At 39.8% G+C, this 24078-nt stretch overlaps 1 protein-coding gene across 3 annotated transcripts; it reads right to left on the minus strand.

Annotated features, from left to right (window-relative positions):
- Positions 1-6481: 6481 nt before the first annotated feature.
- On the minus strand, positions 6482-23938 carry TTC5 (tetratricopeptide repeat domain 5; the record flags this gene model as incomplete). 3 transcript variants are annotated; one of them, XM_079701154.1, is made up of 10 exons in its annotated part: positions 6482-6793; positions 9676-9820; positions 12929-13143; positions 13481-13627; positions 14211-14267; positions 17366-17457; positions 18864-19014; positions 19375-19586; positions 20517-20649; positions 23873-23938. In XM_079701154.1, 10 exons carry the CDS (start codon positions 23921-23923, stop codon positions 6674-6676), a joined length of 1323 nt encoding a protein of 440 aa, XP_079557280.1. In that variant the 3' UTR covers positions 6482-6673. The 3 variants fall into 3 exon arrangements, with proteins under 3 accessions (XP_079557280.1, XP_079557281.1, XP_079557282.1); XM_079701155.1 differs by having other exon boundaries at positions 18840-19014; positions 23873-23923; XM_079701156.1 differs by lacking the exons at positions 17366-17457; positions 20517-20649; positions 23873-23938 and having other exon boundaries at positions 19375-19418.
- Positions 23939-24078: the final 140 nt, after the last annotated feature.

Raw genomic sequence — 24078 nt, forward strand, 5'->3', positions numbered from 1 at the left:
AATTAAAGAATTGCTGAGGGTTTTTAAACAAGGAAATTATATGATCAGATTTGTTTTGAGAAAGGTGAAACTGTTGGCAGCACTTCCCACTTCTGAAACAGCAGAAGAGCACATTAGCATAATGGGTAGAGTACAAGCTCTAGAGTCAGGAGGACTGGGTTCAAATTCCAGCTCTAATTCCAGCATAATTGAGTCCTGCTTATCTCTACTTGTCATGTACCACCTGTAGGACATGTATTAGTTCATTTAATCCTCATTAACAATCCTACAAGGTAGGTAGTAATATCACCTCCATTTTACAGATGGAGACACTGAATCTCAGAGAGGTAAGAAACTCACCCGGGCTTCCCTGGTGGCACAGTGGTTGAGAGTCCACCTGCCGATGCAGGGAACATGGGTTCATGCCCCGGTCCAGGAGGATCCCACCTGCCGCGGAGCGGCTGGGCCCGTGAGGCATGGCTGCTGAGCCTGTGCGTCCGGAGCCTATGCTCCGCAATGGGAGAGGCCACAACAGTGAGAGGCCCGTGTACCGTAAAAAAAAAAAAAAAAAAAAATGTTTTGAGGAAGAAAAGCAGTAGGCCATGGGTAGAACTCCTAAGGCCACCACCATTTAAAGAGAGGATGAGGAATTAGTGTCCATATAGGAAGTAGGATTCAATAAGATTCTGACTTCTCCACCAGGGCTACGCACATCATATCCACTGATCAGAAACAGTTTGTGCTTTGGCAATTACCTGGGTTCACTATGGTCACGGTTACCCTCTCATACTCAACACGCTAGGTCTTTATCCCTTCAGTTCTTCCCCTAATCACTGTAATTAGGCCTCTTTTCCTCCCATGTAGAACCAAGTTATAACCTTCAACTTCTGCTCTACTCTTGGAGTATCCTCCTAGCAGTTCTACATGTTGGTTTTTACTGTGCCAACCTGCTAAGCTGGAACTACATAAGGTCTTTTTTATATAATAAATATATTATCATATAAGACTTTGCTTGAGGTCTAATTTATATAATAAATCCCTTATCCCATAACTCATAAAGGTTCTGCTCCCCTGATTGAACCATGACTGATATATTCCATCCCCCTGTTTCCTAATTCTGACCTCCATGGCCCACACCCCCAAGCATTGTGATAAAGAATAGCACAATTTCCACTATCTCTCTGAAGGCTAGAGACCAAGTGAACCTACAAGAGAAGCAATTACCAAAGCAGGAGCCCTGTTCTAAAGGCTCTTCAAGCCAATAGAACAAAGTTTCAAAATCATTATTATTCTGCATACAAAGTGTCAACACTCTCTATATTAATCTAATATATCTTGTTTTCCTAACCCACCATCTGTCCAGCCAGCCAGCCATTTGTTATCGAGTCAGGCAATGTCCAACACTCAGAGATGTATATAATAATGTCTAGAACTCAAAGATAAGTATGAGTTTGTGGCTGTCCTTTAAGAGTTCAAGCCATAGAATCAAGTAATCATAATACAATAAAATGTATCATATAATATAGATGGTACAAAGTGCTATATCATTTCCTAAACATAGCTCCCTAAATTTTTTTTCTTTAATACATTTTCCTCAGTCTTGGATGCTCTCTTTTACATTTTACATCAAATTTATAAGTAGCTAGCTAGTATTTTATTAAAATATGTTCAACATCACAAATAAAGGAATGAAAATTTAAAACAATGAAATGTCATGTTGCCTATCAGATACAAAAATTATATCCCAGCTCATGAATAGGCACTCTATTTTTTTTTTTTTTTTTTTTTTGCGGTACGCAGGCCTCTCACTGTTGTGGCCTCTCCCATTGCGGAGCACAGGCTCTGGATGCGCAGGCTCAGCGGCCATGGCTCACGGGCCCAGCCGCTCCGAGGCATGTGGGATCTTCCCAGACCGGGGCACGAACCCATGTCCCCTGCATCGGCAGGCGGACTCTCAACCACTGCGCCACCAGGGAAGCCCAATAGGCACTCTTATAACAGGAGAAAAAAAGGATATTATGAAGATAAAAACTAATGAAACAGAAAAAAAATACAAAAGATGAGGGTAAACAAAGCCAATTTCTTTGAAGGCTTGTAAGAGACAAAAGGCTGAAGGAGAAGTGAAAAGGTACAAATGAATAATACCGTTAGAGAAAAAGGGGACAAAATGACTGATACCATAGAGAATAAACAAATAAGGAACATACTACAAATATTTAGAAGAGTAAATTTGAAAATTTAAATAAAATGGATAAATTACTAAAAAATACAAAATATCAAAACTTAATCAAGAGAAACTTGAATAATTCAATCCAATAAACCTTAAAGAATTTAAATCAGAAGTTAATCTTTCCACAAAGAAAATGCCAGGTGCTGACTGATGACTTTATGGGCAAGTTCTACCAAGAAAAAGACAAAGTGATTTTATATCATCTTTTCAAATAAACATACAGGAGAAATGCTCTTTACTCATTTTATGAGGCTAGCATAACTTTAATACCAAAACCAGACTAGAACAGATTAAGAAATCATGTAGTCTCATAAACTAATATCACTTGTGACCCACAGATATAAAATCTTAAATATTACACAAGTGAATCCAGCAATATAAAAAAATACATATCCTGACCAAGTTTTGTACCAAGAATGCAAGTTTGATTTATTAAACAAAACCTGAGTACTCTAATCCACCACACTAACAGATTAAAAGAAAAAAAAATCATCTGCCATCTCAATAAATGCAGAAAAAGCATTAGATAAAATGTAATACCTTTTCATCATAAAAACCCAAATAGGCTTGAAATCTAAGATCAGGCGTATGTAAAAACTATATAACAAACATCTTATTTAATATTGAAATTTTGAATATATTTCCTTTAAGTATAAGAACAAGACAAGGATGCTTGCAATCATCACTTGTATTCAGCATACTAGAGATCCTAACTACTGCAGAAAACAAAGAAAATAAAAGGTAAAAGGACTGAAAAGGAAGACACAAAAAAGTTGCTATTTATACACAGAAAACCAAAAGGAATCAACAAATTATTAGAATGAGAGAGTTCTAAAAAGGTCACAGCTATAAAATATATAAAGTCAATTGTATATCTACTCCTAAGCACAGTTAGCAAATGTAATTTTAAAAATTATACTATTTACAATAGCATAAAAAACTACAAAGTATCTAGGAATAAATTTAGTAAAAGATATATAGGACTTTTCCAGAAAAAGTATACAATTATATTGAAATACATTGAAGAAGACTTAAATGAAGAAAATCATGAATAAGAAGATTCAATGTTATAAACATGTCTGTTCTTCCTAAATTGATCTATAAATTCAATGCAATCCCAAGCAAAACCCAGAGAAGTTTTTCACGAAAATTTACGGATTCTAAAATGTAAATGGGCCACTGGTTAAGAACAACATGGCCCATTGTTATTCTGATTGGATACTGACTTTTTATAAAACGAAAAGACAATATGGTATTGGAATAGAAATAGACAAACAGATCAGAATAGATCAGAAGAGAAAGCTCAGAAACAGACCTATATACTATATATAAAAAGTTGGTTTAAGACAGATTGGGCTTTAAAGATCAGTGGGCAAAGGATGGATCTTTAATAAAAGGTGCTGGGGCAATTAATTATTCATTAAGAAAAAAATTATATACCTACATCATAACACAAGGAAAGGTCATAATGAAAGAAAAGGACAAAATTATAAAAATTCATAAATCAATAGAGGGGATATGTCTCGATGACTTCAGGATAGGGAAGGACTTCTTAAAACACAAATAGCACTAACCATAAAAGAAAATATTGATAAATTCAATAATGCTGAAATTAAGAACTCTGTTCAACTAAGGATCTAATACAGAGAGTTAAAAAAAAAAGACAAGCTAAAAACTCTTAGATGTTTGCAGCATATAAAATGACAAAAGATTAACAGAGGAGATAAATAAGTCCTAGAAATCAATTTGAAATTCAATACAGAGGTGGGCAAAGACACAAATAGGCATTTTAACCATGAGAAAATATTAGTGGCTCGTAAATATATGAAGAGATATATATTGGCTCAAACCCATTAACAGTGAGGGAAATGCACATTAAGACCACCGGGAGGGCTTCCCTGGTGGCGCAGTGGTTGAGAGTCCGCCTGCCGATGCAGGGGACACGGGTTCGTGCTCCGGTCCAGGAAGATCCCACATGCCGCGGAGCGGCTGGGCCCGTGAGCCATGGCCGTTGAGCCTGCGCGTCCGGAGCCTGTGCTCCGCAATGGGAGAGGCCACAACAGTGAGAGGCCCGCATACCGCAAAAAAAAAAAAAAAAAAAAAAAAAAAGACCACCGGGAAATATCATTCAAACTTCCTGTATTTGTGAACCCTAAAACATAAGATGACACCAAACATAAATGAGGATGCTGAAGACTCATTAGTAGGAAGACTCATCCACTGATAGCAGAGACAAATTGGTACAACCACTTTGAAACTGTTTGATATTTCTCAAAAAAAAGTTGAGCATATGTAACTCCATGACCCAGCAATTCTATCCTTGTGCCAATATTCTGAAACAGTGGTTCTCACACATGCATCAGAATCACCTGTAGGATTTGTTAAATACAGATTGCTGACTCTTCCCCAGAATTTCTAATTTGAGGACTGAGGCCTGAGAATTTGTATTTCTAAGAAGTTCCAGGTAATGCTGATGCTCTTGGTCTAGGAAGACTCTTTGAGAACCATTGCTATAAAAGAAACTCTTGCACTTAAACATCAGGACATGTACAGAACACTAATAATGTATTGCCTTAATAACAAAAAAAAAAGAAACCCAATATCGTTTAACAGTAGGATGAATAAATTGTGGCATAATCATACAATGAGATATTATATATCTGTAAAAACAAATGAAATAAGAACAACGGAGAGGCACACAAGAGCTTCTAAGATACTAGTGATTGATATTTCTAGTTTTCAAGCCAGGTGGACATTTTCACAAGTATTCTAATTACTCTTTAAACTGTACACATATATTTTGCATCCTCATTTGTACATGTATTTTATCAAGAAATCTTTTGAGTTCTGCTTCTATCACCTACTGGCCATCTTTCTATTGTCTGACCCAACACAAATATGTCAACTTGTCTCAGGACTTGAGTAAAAGGGGTACAGTTATTGGATCTCCTCTCTACTGACTTTAATGTATACACCTCACCACCCTCCTCCTTCCCAATTGCTTTCAAACGTTTCTCACGATATTTTACACCCCCTCAAGTTCCTGATCACTCTTCCATGACTATAGGCCTCAAAATCAACAACCAGAATGGAATACAAGGCTCTACATGTGGTCTGACAGACACTGTATTTAAAACACTCTCTGGCTAGCAGATTCGTTGGTATAATCTAAAAACAGTGTTTTGCAATTATATCATACTGGTTACTCATATTGACTTTATCTTACCTACTAAAATTCCAAGTAATTTTTCATACATTATGTAGAAGATACACCTCAGAAAATTGTCCTTTTTGGACCAAAAGAATGGACTTTAAAATTTTATTTTAGATTCAGCCCTTAAAACTTCTTTAGATAGATTGATGTTTATTCTACCATCCATTCTCTGAGGACTTCTCCATGTTTTACATTCTTCATAAATTGAATGAGTCATCAGTGATATTCAAGTCTCTGATCAAGAGTTGAACAGGACTGGACCAAGGAAAAAGACCTGAGCCACATCACTAGAAGTCTTCCAAATTAATCTGTATCCATTAATGCACTCTCTGGTTATAACCATTCAGTTGGTTAATAATCCTCCCTCACATTTCCCTATTTTTCCACGAGGATATTAAAAGTAACTGTTATAAAATGTATCACTAGAACCTAAAGGAATTGAATATCTAGCTCTCTCTGGTCTTTCACCCTAGTAACACTATTAGAATAGTACTGCTGTTATGTTGGACTATGATAAGGGCCACTCCTAAGGATGAAAGAATGGGGAAGTGGAAGGAAGCTGGTTCCCAACAACTTTGTGGAACTGCCATTCCTGCCCTGGGCTGCCTATTGCCAGATTTCTTTTAACTGAGAGAGAAATAAACTATTTTGTTTAAAGAAAAAAGTGGGGAAGGGGGTATTACTCTAATGGATTGAAGTGATCCTAAAGCCAAGAATTCAAGCCTGGAGAGAATGAAGCAGGCCAAACTACACAGTAGTTTTTTTCCAAACAAATTTAATTCTGTTCCAGCCCCAAAGAAGGGGAAGCACCTAAACTTTAAAAATAAAATAAAAATTGCTCAAAAACGAAGTCATTAAAAAAATTAGACCCCCTCCCTTAGCAATAAATACTGAAATGATATATACACATGAAGCTCAGGAAGGAGGCAAGAACAGGAACCTTGGGGACTCTGTCCCATGACAAGGTCCCAACACTTCTACCAACTCCATGCTCTTTGCCTAAAACATAGAAGAGCAATGGAAGAGGCAGGAGATATACCAGGAACATGTGTGGCCCCAGAGAGAGCTGGAACATAACAGGAGAGAAAGAAGACACAAAGTGTCTTACAGGGCAGAGGAAAGGAAAGTTGTCATCTAAAACGTCCCCCCAATTCCAGTTGCGTCACTGGATCTGGCTGGTGCAGTGGCTGAGTGCCCTTGAGCTTTTCTCCTCGCCTCCACTTCCTCTTTAGCATGCCATCCAAGGAAGGTCATTCACACTGTGGCCTCGATGCCACTGTGGCAGCGGCCTGGCTGCTGGAGCCCTGAGGCTTCCCATTCACCACCAGCAGGAGGGGCGTCTCCACACGAACACTGGAAAAGGAATAGTCCTGGAAAAGACAAATATACAGAGGCTCATTACAGATCCTAAGAGGGAAGAAAACTCCAGCACAGGGATACACCACCTGTGGCTTTCTCACCCCCTCCTTTCCACCTCCCACAGTAGATATACCCCTTACCTCCATCTCACATTAAACAAAGCTGAACTAACATAGGGGATGTAACTTTCCCAAAGTTTTCAATCTTCAGAAGGAAAATCTGGGACAGGTAGAGTGCCAGTAACTGTCATTACAAGAATGGGACAATTCTGATTCAAAAAGAACAGGATCCTGGCACGGCCCAACAAAAGGGTCCCACCAGCTCTACAGAATCTTCCCTTCCCACAGTGTTTATCAAAAATTATAACTAAATACACACAGCAGCCAAGCCAGAGCCAATGGAAAGTCTGAGAAACTCTTAGATCAAGTGTTCGTAAAGTTATAAATTAATCTGCCTAATATAAATTAGACTTACTTCTCCTTTAGTATCAGGAGGAATTAACAACATGTACGTTTAAACATTCTCCTAATAACGGCAAACATCAGCTCAATTTATCAGTTCAAATGTACTTTAAGTTGCAAAATGTGTTGTTAAAAGATCTTTATCCAAAAAATACTGTTCCACTTGGAGTGTAAAGGAGGTTCTTTTAAGTCAAAGTAAAGAAGTGAATTAAACAGTTTTCATAAATCAATTTTTAAAACATCCTAACAGGAACATGGGCAAGTGACAAAAAAAAAAAGGAATTTATAAAAGAATTATAGTCAATAAACATATGATAAAAATGTCAACCTCACCAATAATCAAGAAGCCAAAGCCAAACAATATTGATGCTATATTTTTCATATAAAATCAGCAAATAATTTTTCAAAGGTTTCTACACAGAGTTGCAAAGAAAACCACAGAAAAACAATTACTGACATCCACTGTTGATATTAACTGGTACAACCTTCCAAAAAACAGTTTGGCAATATGTATCAAAAGTCTTAGAGGGACTACCCTGGTGGCGCAGTGGTTAAGAATCCACCTGCCAATGCAGGGGACAAGGGTTCGATCCCTGGTCTGGGAAGATCCCACGTGCCTTGGAGCAACTAAGCCCATGCACCACAACTACTGAAGCCCGTAAGCCCCAGAGCCCACAAACTGCACCTACTGAGCCCACGCACCACAACTACTACTGAAGCCTGCATGCCTAGCCCTGCGCGCTGCAACTACTGAGTCCACACACCACAACTACTGAAGCCCGCGTGCCTAGAGCCAGTGCTCTGCAACGAGAAGCCACAGCAATGAGAAGCCTGCGCACCGCAACGAAGAGCAGCCCCCGCTTGCCACAACTAGAGAAAGCCTGCGCACAGCAACGAAGACCCAACGCAGCCAAAAAAAAAAAAAAAAAGTCTTAGAATTCTGCATACCCTTTGGAGCCAGGATTCTACCTTAGAAATTCACTTAATTTCTTTAAGGAATTAATTAAATTTATTTAATAATCATGGATATGCACAGATATTAAAATATTTACTAAAGTACTTTTATAATTAGGAACAATTATTAATAATCTAGATCTGGGGTCAGCAAATTTTTTCTGTAAAGAGTCAAATAATAAATATTTTAGGCTTTGTGGGTCATATGGTCTCTGTCACAGAACCATTCATCTCTGACACTAGTATAAAAGCAGCCACAGACAACAGTAAACAAATGGGTATACTTTGTTTCAAAAAAATTGAATTACAAACACTGAAATTTTAATTTCCTGTAATCTTCATGTATCACAAATTATTATTCTTCTTTCAATTGTTTTCATTTAAAAATATAAAAACCTTTCTTGGCTCACAAGCCATACAAAAACAGGCAGTGAGCCAGATTTGGTCAACCGGCCAGAGTTTGCTGACCCTTGATCTAAATGGGGAAAAAGCGATTAAATATCTGCTCTTGTAGAGTTTTGTAGGGATTAAATGATCCAATGCAGGCCATAAAACTCTTTGCACAGTGTCTAGCAGTCAGTTAAGTGTTCAGTAAATTTTAACTATCATCATCATCTTCATCACCACCTCTATGTATTAATTCAAAACAATGTTGCAGAATATGGAAAACCACAGGAAATGTTCACAAACATCTGCATATAATATTCCACTCATAATTAAAAATATACATATGAATGTGTACACAAATTTATGAAAAGACTGTTAACAGTAATAACATCTGACTGACAATATTTCAGTCCATTTTTTAAAATTTATTTTTATTGAAATAATTGGCATATAACATTATGTAAGTTTAAGGTATTAATTAACATGTTAATTTGATATATTTATATATTGCAATATGATTACCACCATTACATTAGCTAACACCTCTATCACTTCACATAATTATCATTTCATTTTTGTGGTGGGAACAATTAAGATCTAGTCTCTTGGCAACTTTGAAGTTTATAATACTATATTGTTGTCTATAATCACTATGCTGTGCATTAGATCTCCAGGACTTATTTATCTACTGGTTGCAAGTTTATACCTTGAAACAACCTCTCCCCATTTCCACCATCCCAGTATAATCACCATTCTATTCTGTTTTCACAGTTCGGCTTTTTAAGATTTCACATGTAAGTGATATCATATGTATTTGTCTTTCTCTGTTCGGTCCATTTTAAAAATTCTTTTTGTTTACTAGTAGTTTTTTAGTAAAGAAAAACAAAACAAAAAACAAAAAAAATTACTTTTAGTAAAACTATTAGTAAAAAATAAATTACATATATACATATACGTGTGTAAATATAGGATATCATACAACACACACACACACATATATATGCATTACTTTATGTATATTTTTTAAAAGAGGTAAACTTGTCCCACTTTGAGAGCCTATGAGGTGAGAAAGAATCCTAGCCATCACTCACCTTTCCCTTGTGCTGAATTCGGTGAAGCCGAAGGTTAGGCTCAGGGATGGCTACAGAGTCCCCAATGAGCACTCCCCAGCTCTGCACCATATTATATACCATCACTGCACAGCAAGGTCCATCTGAATCTACCAGGCCAAATGTACTGCCAGGTTAAGATGGGTTAAGAGAGAGAAGAGAAAAAAAAAAAAAAAAAAAGGAAGTGGGCAGGAAAGAAAAGCAAAAATAGGGGTTTTAAAATATCAGCAAAAAAAAAAAAAATGCTTTCTTAGTTACTTATTTAGAACTCCTATGACAGGTACTATCATTCACTATGTACATCTGAGGGCTCATTTGTCTTAGATATGTATCTTTAGAGAACATGCACAAGACTCATCAATCTGTCACTTTTCTAAGAACTTGGGACACATTCAACAAATATTAATAATGAACTAGTTCGAAATGTTGCAGCGTAACAGTATTCCTGCTCTATCAATTTAACTATCACAACCTTCATCAAACTCTCTAACCATTACTGTCAATTTAATTTAATTCCACAAACTTTCACTGAATACCTAACACGTGTCAGGCACTGTGAGTGAGCTTATTAGTCTAGTGGGTGTCAGACAATTAGACCATCACTAACAGTACAACTGTAATAGGTGCCAGAATAGCTTTTTGCTTGTGATGAATTCAGTGAAGCCAAAGTTTGGGCTGTGGGAGCCCAGAGGAGAAATGTCTAGATCAATGGAAAGCCAGGAAGGTTTCCATGAAGAGGAGACCCTCAAACTGAATCTTAAAGAATGAAAAACTACCTGGGTTAAAACAGGAAAACTACTCTTCAGTGGAAATAAAAAATCTCTAAGGGAAGGGGATATGGCTTGACTGGGAAGGAACATAAGAGAACTTCTGAGGTGGTGGTAATGTTCTCTATAGGTGTTTAGGTTATAAGGGTGTATGCATTTGTCAAAACTTAGGAAATATGCGCTAAGATCTGTACATTTCATTGTATGTAAATTTTACATAAAAAGAATAAAATTATAAACAAATATTGAACTCTACTTAATGACTGCATGCTGAAGTATTTAGAGGAAAGTATACTAATGTCTGCAATTTACTTTGAAATGGACCAAGAATAAGAGAGACCAATAGATGAATATGGGAATAAATAAATCTGTGATAAACTAAGTATAATAAAATATTAATAGTAGACTATAGGTACACAAATGTTCACTGTAAAATTCTTTCAATTTCGCTGTATGTTTGAAAATTTTTATAATAAAATGTTGGGGGAAAAATGTAATCTATATCAAGAAGCAGCAAAAAGATTATCCAGGCATAGTAACTGTGTGTAAAAACACAGAGGCATGAAAATAGCTGTTCTGAAACCTACAAAATAATCCCAAGGTTGGAACAAAAGGTACAAGCGTTAAAGTGATGAAGATAATGGACACGGGGAGGCAGGGAGAAAATCGTAAAGGGTTCTGGGTGTTAAGCTAAAGAGTTAAAACTTCATCCTAAAAGCTACACAGTACCAGTAAGAGATTTAAAATAAGAAACAGCAATGGTCAGATCTGCATCTGGGAAATATTTCTCTGTACTGTGGAACACTGGAGGAAAAACAGGGAACAGGGAGACTTGTCTGGAGATGTGTTAAGAGGCTGAATTAAATTAGTAAAGACAGGAAAGTAGGGACTAAAAGGTATATCTATTGGACTTGGTGACTGCCTCAAAGCAAGAGAATGGAGAAGTCTAGAACAACTTCCAGAAGTCTTAATTAAGTGACTGAGTAGAGGTGGTACCATTGATTGAAAAAGAATTCAGGGAGGACAAGCAGGTTGACAGAGAAAGATGAGGTGAGTAATTCTGAACATACTGAGTTAGAGGTTTCTTATTATAGCCCAGAGGCAGCTGGACATAGGAATCCAAAAGTTGGAAATGAGCCTTGGGCTGGAGCTAGACCTGTGAGCATAGAAGAGGCAGCCAAAGCCTTGGGTTTGTATGACGTCACCAAATGAGATGACCTATGAGTGAGATGGTGAAGAATCGATGCTCATGCCATCACTTGGCACACCCAAATTCACAGCAAACACTGCAAATCAAGCACAGCATTCTCCTGGTGAAACCAGTCAAAGCCTCAGAATCCTTCTTTACAGTAAATCATGCAGCCACTGCCAAGTGATCAAAGTTGGCATCTATTTGCCATCCTGATATAGAGAGAAAAGAGGAAAGGAACAAAAACAGAGTCCTCCTAGAACTTAACATTTAGAAATGGCGCATAAAAAGAGGAGTAGCAAAATATTTGTTCTCAAGGGCCCCTAAAACCCGACCTTTGTCTATATTTCTTTCTCATTCCTCTTAACTCTAGGGTCTGCTCTAGTAACTAAACTTTTCTCAACTATCTTCTTGCTCTTCAATTCTTCAAATTCTTATACCATGAAAATGCCATGGAGGAATATCAGGCATACAATGGGAGTTATATTTTAGTTTGAATGGAGCAGAAGGGATATGAAAGGGAACAGTGAGAGAGAAATCAGAATGCTTCCAGTAGAAGCTACTGGATCAAACACTGGTGATCCCAGAAACAAAAAAAATTCAGTAGAAAACAGAAAAAGGAAACTAGTCAACCAGGGATTGGGAAGTGAGTGAAGGACCAAGGAATGATGACACTGACCAAACCCTCATTTTTCAAGAGTTAAAAATTTTCTAAATGAATATTTTTAACTCATTTCCTGTGCTAAACTATAAGCACCCTTCATTTGGGTGTGTCACATTTATTTTAACTCCCTACAACACATATAGCAGATGCTCAATGAATATTTGTTGAATAACATCTGAGAGAATCTCTCCATCAGGCCATAAATTCAAACTCAAAGCTCACCTTCCAGAACTGCTTAGGCATACCTAAGTCCAAACAGGACTTAGAATTCTTCCTCTTTGTGCCTCTATGATCATGAAAACACAAAGAGGTAGGAGAATTTTAAGGTTACCATCTGTCTCATAAAAAAAAGTAGCTGTCAAACTTCAGCTTCGAATATAGGAGTCCACAGAACACCAAGCTCAGGGAAAAAATGGATGGTGACAGAATCTATAGAGAGATTGTTAGATATCACCTAAACAATACTTGCTCACAGAAGGGAAGACAGTCACAGAAGGGAAGCAGAACTCACTAATCTCTAACCACTAACAATGTCCTCAACTTTTAGAGAAAGGCCAAGAAATAAGAGCAACTAGTTTAAAAGGATGAAAAAGAGAAAAGGCAAGAGAAACTCACAAGGGGACTTTCTCCTCCGTAGTAAGGCTGAACACCACCTTTCCCAGGACCACAGCTCCACTATTTACACCAGGCTGCAGAGCATTCAGGGGCTTGTGCTCCAGGGTCACCTTCTGCCCAGAGGCTGACTGATAGCGCCCATCACCACAAGGGCCTAGATGGGCTGGGCGCAAGCTTCCCAGCATGCTCTGCAACTTTCTGGTCTTCACCTTTCCCTGCAAAGGAAAAGGAAATAGGTAAGAAGCTGGGAACTGATAGGGAGGGTGGAAGGGAGGGAGACACAAGAGGGAAGAGAATATGGGGACATATGTATATGTATAGCTAATTCACTTTGTTATAAAGCAGAAACTAACACACCACTGTAAAGCAACTATACTCCAATAAAGATGTTAAAAAAAGAAGCTAGGAACTAGTCACTCTCCTTGAGAGTCTAGTCCTCCCCTCCCACCTACCCACTTCTATAGGGTCACTACTACCGAGGCCTACTTTATTCTTATTTTATTGGTCTACAGCAGAATAAAAAAGCAGGATTCAGCATATAGACATCTCTACCTTGCTCTCAAGGAGGCTGGTTAATCTATTCAGGAAATCCAGGAGTTGCTGCTCTCGCTGCTGGGGCTCTGGCCAGGCAGGGTCCAGTGCTGCAGCCCGAGAAAAGCCTTCCAGGGCCTCCCCATAATTCTCTTCATATTTATGTAACTGCACAAGAAGTAACCAAAAACCTCCCAATTATAAGTGTGTTCAACCCAAACTATCCGTGGGGTAGGGGGAGGGGCTGGGGAGAGATTAGTAATAGCACAATGGGCTAGGAATCTAGAGAAATAAACTGCTTTCCTTCCCAGCTGTCTTCCTCTTCTACAAATGAACAGCCTGAAGAGCCAGTAACACCTTACATCCTGGCCAAGGTGATCACAACCCCAAAGATGGAATCATTTCAAAGAAGCTAACTTCCAAACTCTACAACAGTTAAGTTGTATATATTGGGTGATTCTATTTTTATGTTTACAATGAACACTTCAGGAAAGTCTTCTAAACTGTGTACCCCATCCTCTATTTACCCTCCCACCAACTCAGCCCCTTTTCCTTTCCCTCCAGATACTTTAGTCAAACTAAGCTAGCTTTTCCCAGAAATAATATGACTTTCCTCTCGCAGTTTGTACCCAACCTTGTCCCTGTGAGTACTCAGTCATCCTCACAGGCTAAAACCTAGATATCTCATGTATTTGACCTTCAGATGACCACTCCCCCACACAAATGATTTTTTTTTTTTTTTTTTTTTTACCGTTGCCCTGTTCAGATGAAGATCAGGATTGCTGGAAGCTGTCCTGTCAACCTTCTCCTATAGTGGGATAAAAAGATCATCAGTGGCTCTTGTCTCAGTCTTAAGGATGGCCATGCACAACATGTCTTAAACCTCCTTACCCTGGAAAAATTTAAGTTTCTTGCTTGTCAAAATGTTTCCCAGGGCTCCCCTGGTGGCGCAGTGGTTAAGAATCTGTCTGCCAATGCAAGGAACATGGGTTCGATCCCTGGTCCGGGAAGACCCCACATGCCACGGAGCAACTAAACCCGTGCACCACAACTACTGAGCCTGCACTCTAGAGCCCGTGAGCCACAACTATTGACCCCACGTGCCACAACTACTGGAGCCCGTGCACAGAGAGCCCGTGCTCCACAACAAGAGAAGCCACCGCAATGAGAAGCCTGCACACCACAACAAAGAGTAGCCCCCGCTTGCCACAACTAGAGAAAAATCCATGCTTGGCAACAAAGACCCAACGCAGCCAAAAATAAAATAAATTTTTAAAAAAAATTTCCTATACCCACACTGTTATACAGTAACTGCTTGTGTGGCACATATTACTCAATCCCTGAAACCTCAAGGATGAAAGGGTTTCGTATTTGCATGAAACTTTAAAATATGATTATAATTTACCCATGCAATAGTATAAAAATAGAAGAAATATGTGATTAACATCTGATAAAGGGACTTCCCCGGTGGCTCAGTGGTTAAGACTCTGTGCTTCCAATGCAGGGGGCCCAGGTTCAATCCCTGGTCAGAGAACTAAATCCCACATGCATGCTGCAACTAAGGAGCCTGCAAGCTGCAGCTAAGACCTGGCGCAACCAAATAAGTAAATAAATAAAGAAGTCTGTCATACAGAGTGAAGTAAGTCAGAAAGAGAAAAAACAAATACCCCACGCTAACGCATATATGTGGAATCTAAAAAAACGGTACGGATGAACCTAGTGGCAGGGCAGGAATAAAGATGGAGACGTAGAGAATGGACTTGAGGACATGGGGCGGGGAAGGGAAGCTGGGATGAAGTCAGAGAGTAGCATGGACATATATACACTACCAAACGTAAAATGGATGGCTAGTGGGAAGCTGCTGCATAGCACAGGGAGATCAGCTCGATGCTTTGTGACGACCTAGAGGGGTGGGATAGGGAGGGTGGGAGGGAGGCTCAAGAGGGAGGGGACATGGGGATATACGTATACATATAGCTGATTCATTCTGTTGTATAGCAGAAACTAATACAACATTGTAAAGCAGATATACTCCAATAAAGATGAAAAAAAACCCTTGAACAACACAGGTTTGAACTGCACAGATCCACTTACATGTGAATTTTTTCCAGTAAAAACTATAATACTAAAAAAACAAACAAACAAACAAAAAGCTGATAAAAAGTTTATTTTAATCAATGAGATGCTGGTATAAATGAGGAAAGCCTAGGAAAGAAATGATGTCAATTTAATGCATTTCCTCTGCCCATGAGCCTGGCTCCAGATACAAACATCTACATCCAAGCTCCCTTAAAACACACAGTGAACGCCAAATTCTGATTCTCCAATTTAAATACGTGGCCAGAAACCACATGACAGTGCAGACAAATATGTTATGAAGAAACTGCTGGCTATGTTCATGGCTATGATCACTTTATTTTTTTAATTCTATTCATTGTCTGGCACACTGCGAAAGCACAAACAACATAAATTAAATTGTTTAAATGGTTGGTTCAACTATGTTTAAAAATGCAGGACTGATGAAGAAATTAAGAGTTAAAAGCAACTGTTTAGCAGGAGCCAAACATAAAATTTGAAGGAGTACATCATGCTTTAAAATGTAAACGTTTACCAGATTAAGAAATTAGAGTAAAATGTAGTTCCTCAGTCTGAAAATTTCCCTGATTGAAAAAAAGAATAACCCCACTGGCTATACAGGTTGGGTTGAGTTAAATGCCACCATTAAGACTACAGTGAGAAGCATGGTGTGTGAGAAGTCATATCTGTCATTTCTTAAAAAGCCATTTTAGTACTGCATGCTCCTCTGTCGTGAGTGTGAGTCCCACCAGTTGAGCTGCACTCATCAGCACAGCAGTGAGGGCAAGAGCACAATGCACACGTGTGTGCCCACAGCTCCCAATTATGGCAGCACCAGAGTTCAACCAGGGTAATGCCAAACAAATAGTATGAGAAGTGTACTTTTTAAGAAATTAATTTGAGTTGAGATATTTTTGAAATATAAAAATTGGTTGTATTTTTTAAAGCTATAATTCTTGTAGACATCTTGTGGTTAAAAATTTGACTGTGCTTATTACAAATGGTTATCTATGTTTTGCACTTCGGCTTTGTGAAAAATAAAGTTTCTGTGGGATGGTGAAAAAAGAACAATTCCTAAACTGCAAACATGTATATAAGGTAGCTATATTCCTTATTCTGCCAGTCAGAGCAAAATAAATAGTGGTAAGTTAAAAAGCAAGTCTCCATGTGAAGAGAAAACAAAAGTGAATATGAAGCCTATATAAAAAGTGCTCAAAAGGTCAATGTAAACCTTGTAACAGTGAGCAGTCAGGCACTCAAGGCCTGAAGGAAATCCCCCTGCAAGTGGCTATCGATATAAACATAGCCTGAAAGCCTAAGGCAAAGCATGAGCTCCAGTGAATTAATCCCTAGGCTATAATGTAGAATGGGCTACATGCTGTTTTCCATTTTAGTCTGTGGGAAATCCAGAGCCATACTATCTAATGGTTAACCTGGGGATACTGCTTAATTTATACTTAAGTATCAGAGTTTTTATTTTTCTTTAAAAATGTACACGAATATTAACAAGCATTATTTTCACACATAACATGTTAAAGAGATGAACATGTTGGCAAGGGCTCTGTGGTTTGGTTATGCACGCCTGTACGAAATCCAAACAGCTCAAGGAGCTACCTAGCACTGAGGCACACACTGCAAGTGGTTGCTAATATTCAAGTTATAGAAAGAGATACGTCACCTTTGCACACCCAGCTTTGCGAAACTACACACACTGGACGCCAGCAAACACTGCCCGTGTGTCTTGCCAAAAAGCCACAAGGAAGACTGAACAACACTCTTGTTTCTGTTGCTGCCTCTATATATCTTGCCTGGGTGACCATAAATACTTACTGCTTGGGCATAGGCACTGAGGGCTTGCTGGGAGATCTTAGGGTTCTGGCCAGTACTGAAGTAAAGAGAAAGGTACGCATTCCCCAGAATATCTGAAAGAGAAACACAGGGTTCCGCATGTAAGGAGCTTGCAGTCGCCACTCAATCCTAACAAGGAAAAGGCTGAACAGACTAAAAAATCCACAACTCTTCCTGGATGCATAAGGAAGGGGATAACACAGGGCAAACCGCTGCCCCCAAAATTGGAGAGACGGGTGAATACAGGGAGTTATGGCTTAGCAGAGCAGAAACTTATGAGCTACCACAGAACACTGCTGGGGTAGGAAAACCTGAACTGAAATTGACGAATTCTGGAGGCTCAGTGTGGACAAGCCCAGGGGTCCCAGTCACAAGGGAGTCCCCACAATATTGTGAGATTTACCTCCAGGAACTCAACCAGATTCCCACAGCAAATATCGGAGAACACCCTCATACTTCCAGCAGAGGGAGGGGGCAAAGGAACTTTTTTGAAATATGCCAGAGCACTCTCTTCTTCTTCTTGTTGTTTTTGTGGGGGGGTTTTGGCCACATCACATGGCTTATGGGATCTCAGTTCCCCGACCAGGGATTGAACCCAGGCCATGGCAATGAAAGCCTATGATCTTAACCACTAGACTACCAGGGAACTCCCGAGCACTCCATTCTTAACAAGGCCTGCCCTCAGGAGAAACTAATTAACCAGAGTCTAACCTGCTAGGGTAAGCTATCAGTTATCAGAGGGTAACTGACCTAAGGAAGAGAAATACCCAACTCCAACCCACTCTAGCCATCCTGTCCCACCTAAGGGGGTTGCGGGGGAAGAGAAAAAAAACTAAGAAACTCAGTGATGGATCATCTCAGAGCTCAAGTTCAAAGTATAACTATTTTGGTTACCCTCAAAAGTCTATATGAAAGGCCCCACGTCTGAAACAAACCATTGATGACACTAAACTTACAAGTATACCCAAAATTCCACTGGGATAAAGAGGCAAACATGGACACAAAGGAGAAACTACAACAGACTGCACAAAAGCCCTGCTTTGCTTATATGGAAACATAAGCCTCCTCTCTTCGATGAAAAGGTCCAAGAGTTCCTAGAATAGTGGTTCATCAAAATATCTTTTGGGGGCTTCCCTGGTGGTGCAGTGGTTGAGAGTCCGCCTGCCAATGCAGGGGACACGGGTTCGTGCCCTGGTCTGGGAAGATCCCACATGCCGCGGAGTGGCTGGGCCCGTGAGCCATGGCCGCGGAGCCTGTGCGTCCGGAGCCTGTGCTCCGCAATGGGAGAGGCCACAACAGTGAGAGGTCCGTGTACCGCAAAAAAAAAAAAATCTTTTGGGTTTCTTCAAAGCAAAGATGCCCTGGCTTCACACTTATTGGAGTCAGACTCAATAGATGGGCTCCAGATGATTCTGGTGTGCAGCCACGGTTGAGAACCACTGCTCTAGAAACTTGCTGGAGATCTTTTGAGAGCACTCACACCAAGAGCGGCCATCAAGGATGTCCATCTGCACAGCCAACTTAGCCTGTCGGACACTGTCCATGACATGGCGAGAATGTTCATCTCCAGAGTCAGTCCGCAGTTGGCGAAGCACCATTGACAGATTTTGAAGGGAGACTTTGTTCTTGCACTGCAAATGGAGAAGGTGTATATTCAACCTTTGTGATTCTAGTTCCCCTTTCCAGATCCACTCTATCTCAGTCTTATTCTAATTTTTCATCTTAATTCTTACTGCCATCTGTGTCTTAGATCCCCATTTACAGGATCAACTTGGTTGCTAACTTCTCTTCACTTCTCATCTACCCCTGAACCTGATCCCATCATCTTCTTCCTTTCTCAGTCCCCTGTCCCTGTTTCCCCCACTTCTGATTCTGTTCTCCTAGTTCCAGTACAATTCTACTCTGGTATTCATGATCTAGGGAAACTCACAGAACCAAAGAAATCCCATCCTTCCCATCTGTGTTTTCCAAGGGCATAGTGGGTGGCTCACATGGGTGAGAGCTCCTGAGAAGCAGGTGTGGGCAGCTGCAACATCTCCTTTTTTCCAGTACACCTCACCCAGCTGGTTCCAGGCTTCCACCAGCTTGGGCTCCAGCTTCACAGCCTTTGACAGAAGCTCCTCAGCCTTAGGGCTATAGTCAGGAGTCACATTCAGTGCCTTTCCAGTTAGCATCAGAACCTGTGCCTTGCCCTGGACAGAACCTAGGAGGAAGGGAAAAGAAAAGTGGAAAGGAAAGTGGAAACCCAGGCAGTCTTACAGGTAAGACTAGAGTACTCTCTCTCAAGGAATAACCCCATGCCAGTTCTAGGAATGAAATAATTGAGAAAATCTTCATGAACAAATCATTTATTGAAAACCTACCACATGCAGCGTACTGTTAGAAAACAGGGTACCAAAGAAAGCATTATCCCTACCTTTGAGGGGCTTACAATCTAGTGGAGAGGACAATGCATATCCATGGAAAATCAAAAAAACAATGACAAGGAGCATATGGCATACACCCAATGAATGGACTTTACAAAGTGAAAAGGAGAAAAGACAAGACACTCCAGGGAGAAAAATGATGTAAACAAAGAGGCAGAAATACATGTGGCATGTTAGTGGGAGAATGGATGGTTCAACCTGAATGAAACAAAAAGTTCCTTTGTAAGTAGGTAGTCGGAGATAAGGGTAGGGAAAAAAAAAGTCAGACAATGGAGACTTGAATACCAAGTGAAGTGGTCTGGACTTCTATCAGTCAAAAGTAGGAATCTTTGAAGATACTTGAGCATAGAGGCAGACAAGGAATGAGAGTAAATGCATGAAGTAAGGATTTAGAAACATAATGGCCATGGTCATTATTTAAGTTGATTTGGAAGTAAAAGAAATTAGAGGCAGAAAGGTCAGTTAAGAAGATTACTGCAATAGTAATCAAGCAACAAGCATGCTCTTTTTTATTTCATGGCATTGGGAAATGGAGTTTAGAGAGCTGAAAGGCTGCCATCCTTGCACAGGCACCCTTAGAAGAAATATTCTGTTGGACCATCTTGTGGCAGCCACAAATAGGATACCAAAGAATCTACAGAGAGAGCAAAACTCCATCACATTTCAGTGAGGGACCGGGGGTTGGCATGTTCTTTTGGGACTCATACCCACTACTTCCTCCATCTGCTGCAGGGTCTTCTCCATCTCCTCCCGCACATCCTGTTGCTTCCTCCCAGCATCCTCAACACTGTGTGTGTCGAAATAGCACTCTCGAAATGAATAGAGCTGATCCACCAGTTCCTAGGAAGTATAAGAATGGTACCATTAAGTGCAGAGAATACCAGACAAGTAAATTTGAGATTGGCTAGCCATACCAGCTTTTGGCCTGGAAATGCTGATTCTCTATCTTACCTAGGAATGACACAAGAGGCAGGTGGACAGGTCTATCAAAATACCACAGATCATGAAGGAAAGCAGCCCAGCCCACTCTCACACTGTCCCAAGCCAGTCTGCACCGTGATGATAGCTCTCTCCTCCCAGATCCAGCAGAGCTTCCAAAAGGACTAAGCACTTCACATACCATAGTCAGGAGGGAGGAAACGCTTTGCAACTTGAGATAAAACAAAGTTAATAAGACCATCCTATCTGGTACTGGTCCCCAAAGTGTAAAACTTCGAAACTTACCTTTTTAAAACTGGACTTCCTAACAAAAACAATACCTTACCCCTGATTATTCCTACGTTGGTATCTGAAAATACATGACCTCTGTGAACATGACAAACAAGTAAGAGTCGTTTTCCACAACAAACAGACCAATTTAAGCTTGATAACCTTGGTATTTTTTACAGAGTTTTGATTCTTTAAACACTTGTGCTTTTGTTTGTTTTATTTTTGTCAAGTCACCTTCTGCCTCTCTTGCATTCTTTCCAAGTAAATGTTCTCTTTCCTCTTTTAAATATCTCTGTCTCTGAGTCTTCCTGGGACACCAGTCAAAGCTTTTCCATTATCTAGTCTTTTCCTAAAACAAAACAGCAGCAGAAAGGTATAATCCAATCCTACCAAGTCTTATCAACTACCTCCACATCACATCCCAAATCCATCCACCTGTCTCCATCTCTCTTTGACTATCCTCAGCTAAATCAGCATCACTACTTGCCTGGACTATTTCAATAGCTTAACTGGTCATCCTGCTTCTACTCCTCCCATTCTCCTCACTATAGCTGAAGTGGCCTTACAGAAATGTACCTCATGTCACAAACCCTCAGATAGTTTCCCATTGCACACAGGATAAAATCCAACTCCTTATTACGGCCTAGAAGACTATAAGATCTGACCTCCCACCATTCATCCTGACACAGACTTCTTATCACTCTCCTACAATCCTCAAGCCACAATGGCTTTCATCTAGCTCCTCAAATCCACTAAGCCTAATCCCACCTTTACAGATGCTGTTCCCTCTGCCTGGACATTCTTTATCCTGACCTTTGCATGGCTCATTTCTCATCATTATTTAGATCTCAGTTCAAATATCAATTTTTCAGAGAGGCTCTCCCTGACTACCCAAACTAAAGTAACCCCTTCCTCCTCCGCCCCACGGTTAAATCACACTCTTACCTTCCTTCATGGTACTTATTTGAAATTATGTGGCCTATTCATTAATCATCCACTGTCTATCTCCACCACTGGAATGTAAGCTCCATGATGGGAGTATCTTAATCGGTTTTGTTTAGAGTTATACCTGAGCACTACCAGAGGGTGTGGGACATGATAGGCTCTCATTAAATAAATCAATGAATCTCCCTTCTCTAACAAATACTTATGTACTATACTTAATTTAAAATCCTACCTAGAATGAAGAAGTTAGACTATCACTTTCTGCAGCAGTGCTTTTCAAGTTGTGTTGCGTGTATTATTTCCAGGACCCAGGCTACAGACATTCTGATGTTAGTGGTTTTAGCAGAACCCAAAATTTGCATTTTAACAAGCACCCTGCATGACTTTAATAAAAGTGATCTGTAAAACACACTTTGAGAAAAATCGTTTATATATTCCTGCTAACCTAAAATGTCTATAACGATGAAATAAAGTTTACCACCATTCCTATGAATAGCAACATCACCATCCTTTTCCTCTCTCTACTGCATTCTCCTATTCCATCCCTGCATCTTCCCCACTCACCCCCAAGATACCCCAAGTATCCTCTACCTAGCTGCTTAGGGCATCTACCACAAATCAAAGCAGGAAAAGACAGCTCTCAGCAAATACTACAACCCATTTCCTTTTGTCCTGCAATCAGCACAGCTACATATTAAGAATTATAGAAAAGGTCTTATTGTTTGTTTTTAGTTGTTATAGCAAACATGCAAGAAATTGTTTGATTTTGTTGTTGGTTTGTTTTCCTAGAGTGAATGTTTTTAATAACTTTTTTCTCATGGCAAAAATCAATATATATTAGCTGTTAAAATTCAAATAGGTACATGTAAAATAGAAAAGGTTAAAAATTCCTCATAATCATCCCAATAACCTCAGAGGTAACCACTGCTTAGTTTACCTTTTCAGGTTTTTTTCTACACATATACAAACATACATACACAAACAATGTTTGTAATATGGAGCCAGGATTGAGAATCTCTGATTTCAGTCAGTCACACTAGGGAATAAAATTAAATTAATCAAAGTCAACTGGATGTGAAATAAAGCTCACACTCTAAAAAGTGTTATTATTTTAATCTGCTCAGGAAACAAAGAAATCTCACCAATGTTTAAACTTTTGCAGTAGAAGCCTTTAAGAAAGTTACAAGCCTGTCATAAGCCTAATGTTTAAATTTCAGGCTGTCTTAGAACACAAAAAACTCAGTTTCTGAGGTTTAAGAAAAATCTTCGGTCATCAAAAGAAAGGTAAAGAACCAAGCAATTAGTTAGCTCCTACCTACCAAGTACATAAGGCTGTCCCACTCCCCACAGTCAACTGTGGACTGGGTGGAGTCTGGAGCCTTCTGCCCCAGGCCCCAAACTGGAATTGCACAGTGTGAAAAAAATCAAAACTGTGAAGTTCTAAGGGAAGTTACCAGAATACACGCGGTGCAAGCCACTACTGTGATCGCTGCCAATTTGAAAGCAGAAAAGTACTGAAGAAATGGTCTTTATGGGGATCAAAACAACATGGGATAGGTTAACAGCTCCTGCAGATCTGCCAAACACAAGTGTATACTATTTGTTGTGAGTGAATCGAGGGAAAAAAAATTTCCCAAGAATGTACAGGAATAAAGTTAGCAATAAATCCTCTTCCCAACAGGACTGAAACTGAGTGCAGTCAGGTCAGCAGCAGGCGGTCCCAACAAACTGGCTGTGCCCGTCCCCTGCCCGGGACCTCCCCTAGCCAGCTGCGGCTGCACCTTCGGGAGTTGTTATAGTAACCACACAGACACCAGCGACGGGTATATGTCAAGAAATTCGAAGGCACTGCATAAACTGGGCTCTCTACTTCTTCCCGAGTAATACAGATTTTAATCTATGGCCTCACCTGCAATTTCGGCAAAATCTCCTTGACTTCTTCCTCTTCCTCAGCCATCATTTCCCAGACACCCTTAGCTTCTCCGCCCCCAACTTTATAACCACAGAGACGCATACCCGTCCCCACCATGGAGCCACAGCGACATCTAGAGCTCTGGAGGCTTACCGCGCCTGAGTTTTCGAAGAAGCTGGTTTTGAGCTGGTTTTCAAAGAAGG

Source organism: Hyperoodon ampullatus (genome assembly GCF_949752795.1).
Source record: "Hyperoodon ampullatus genome assembly, chromosome: 3".
Taxonomy (NCBI): Eukaryota; Metazoa; Chordata; class Mammalia; order Artiodactyla; family Ziphiidae; genus Hyperoodon; species Hyperoodon ampullatus.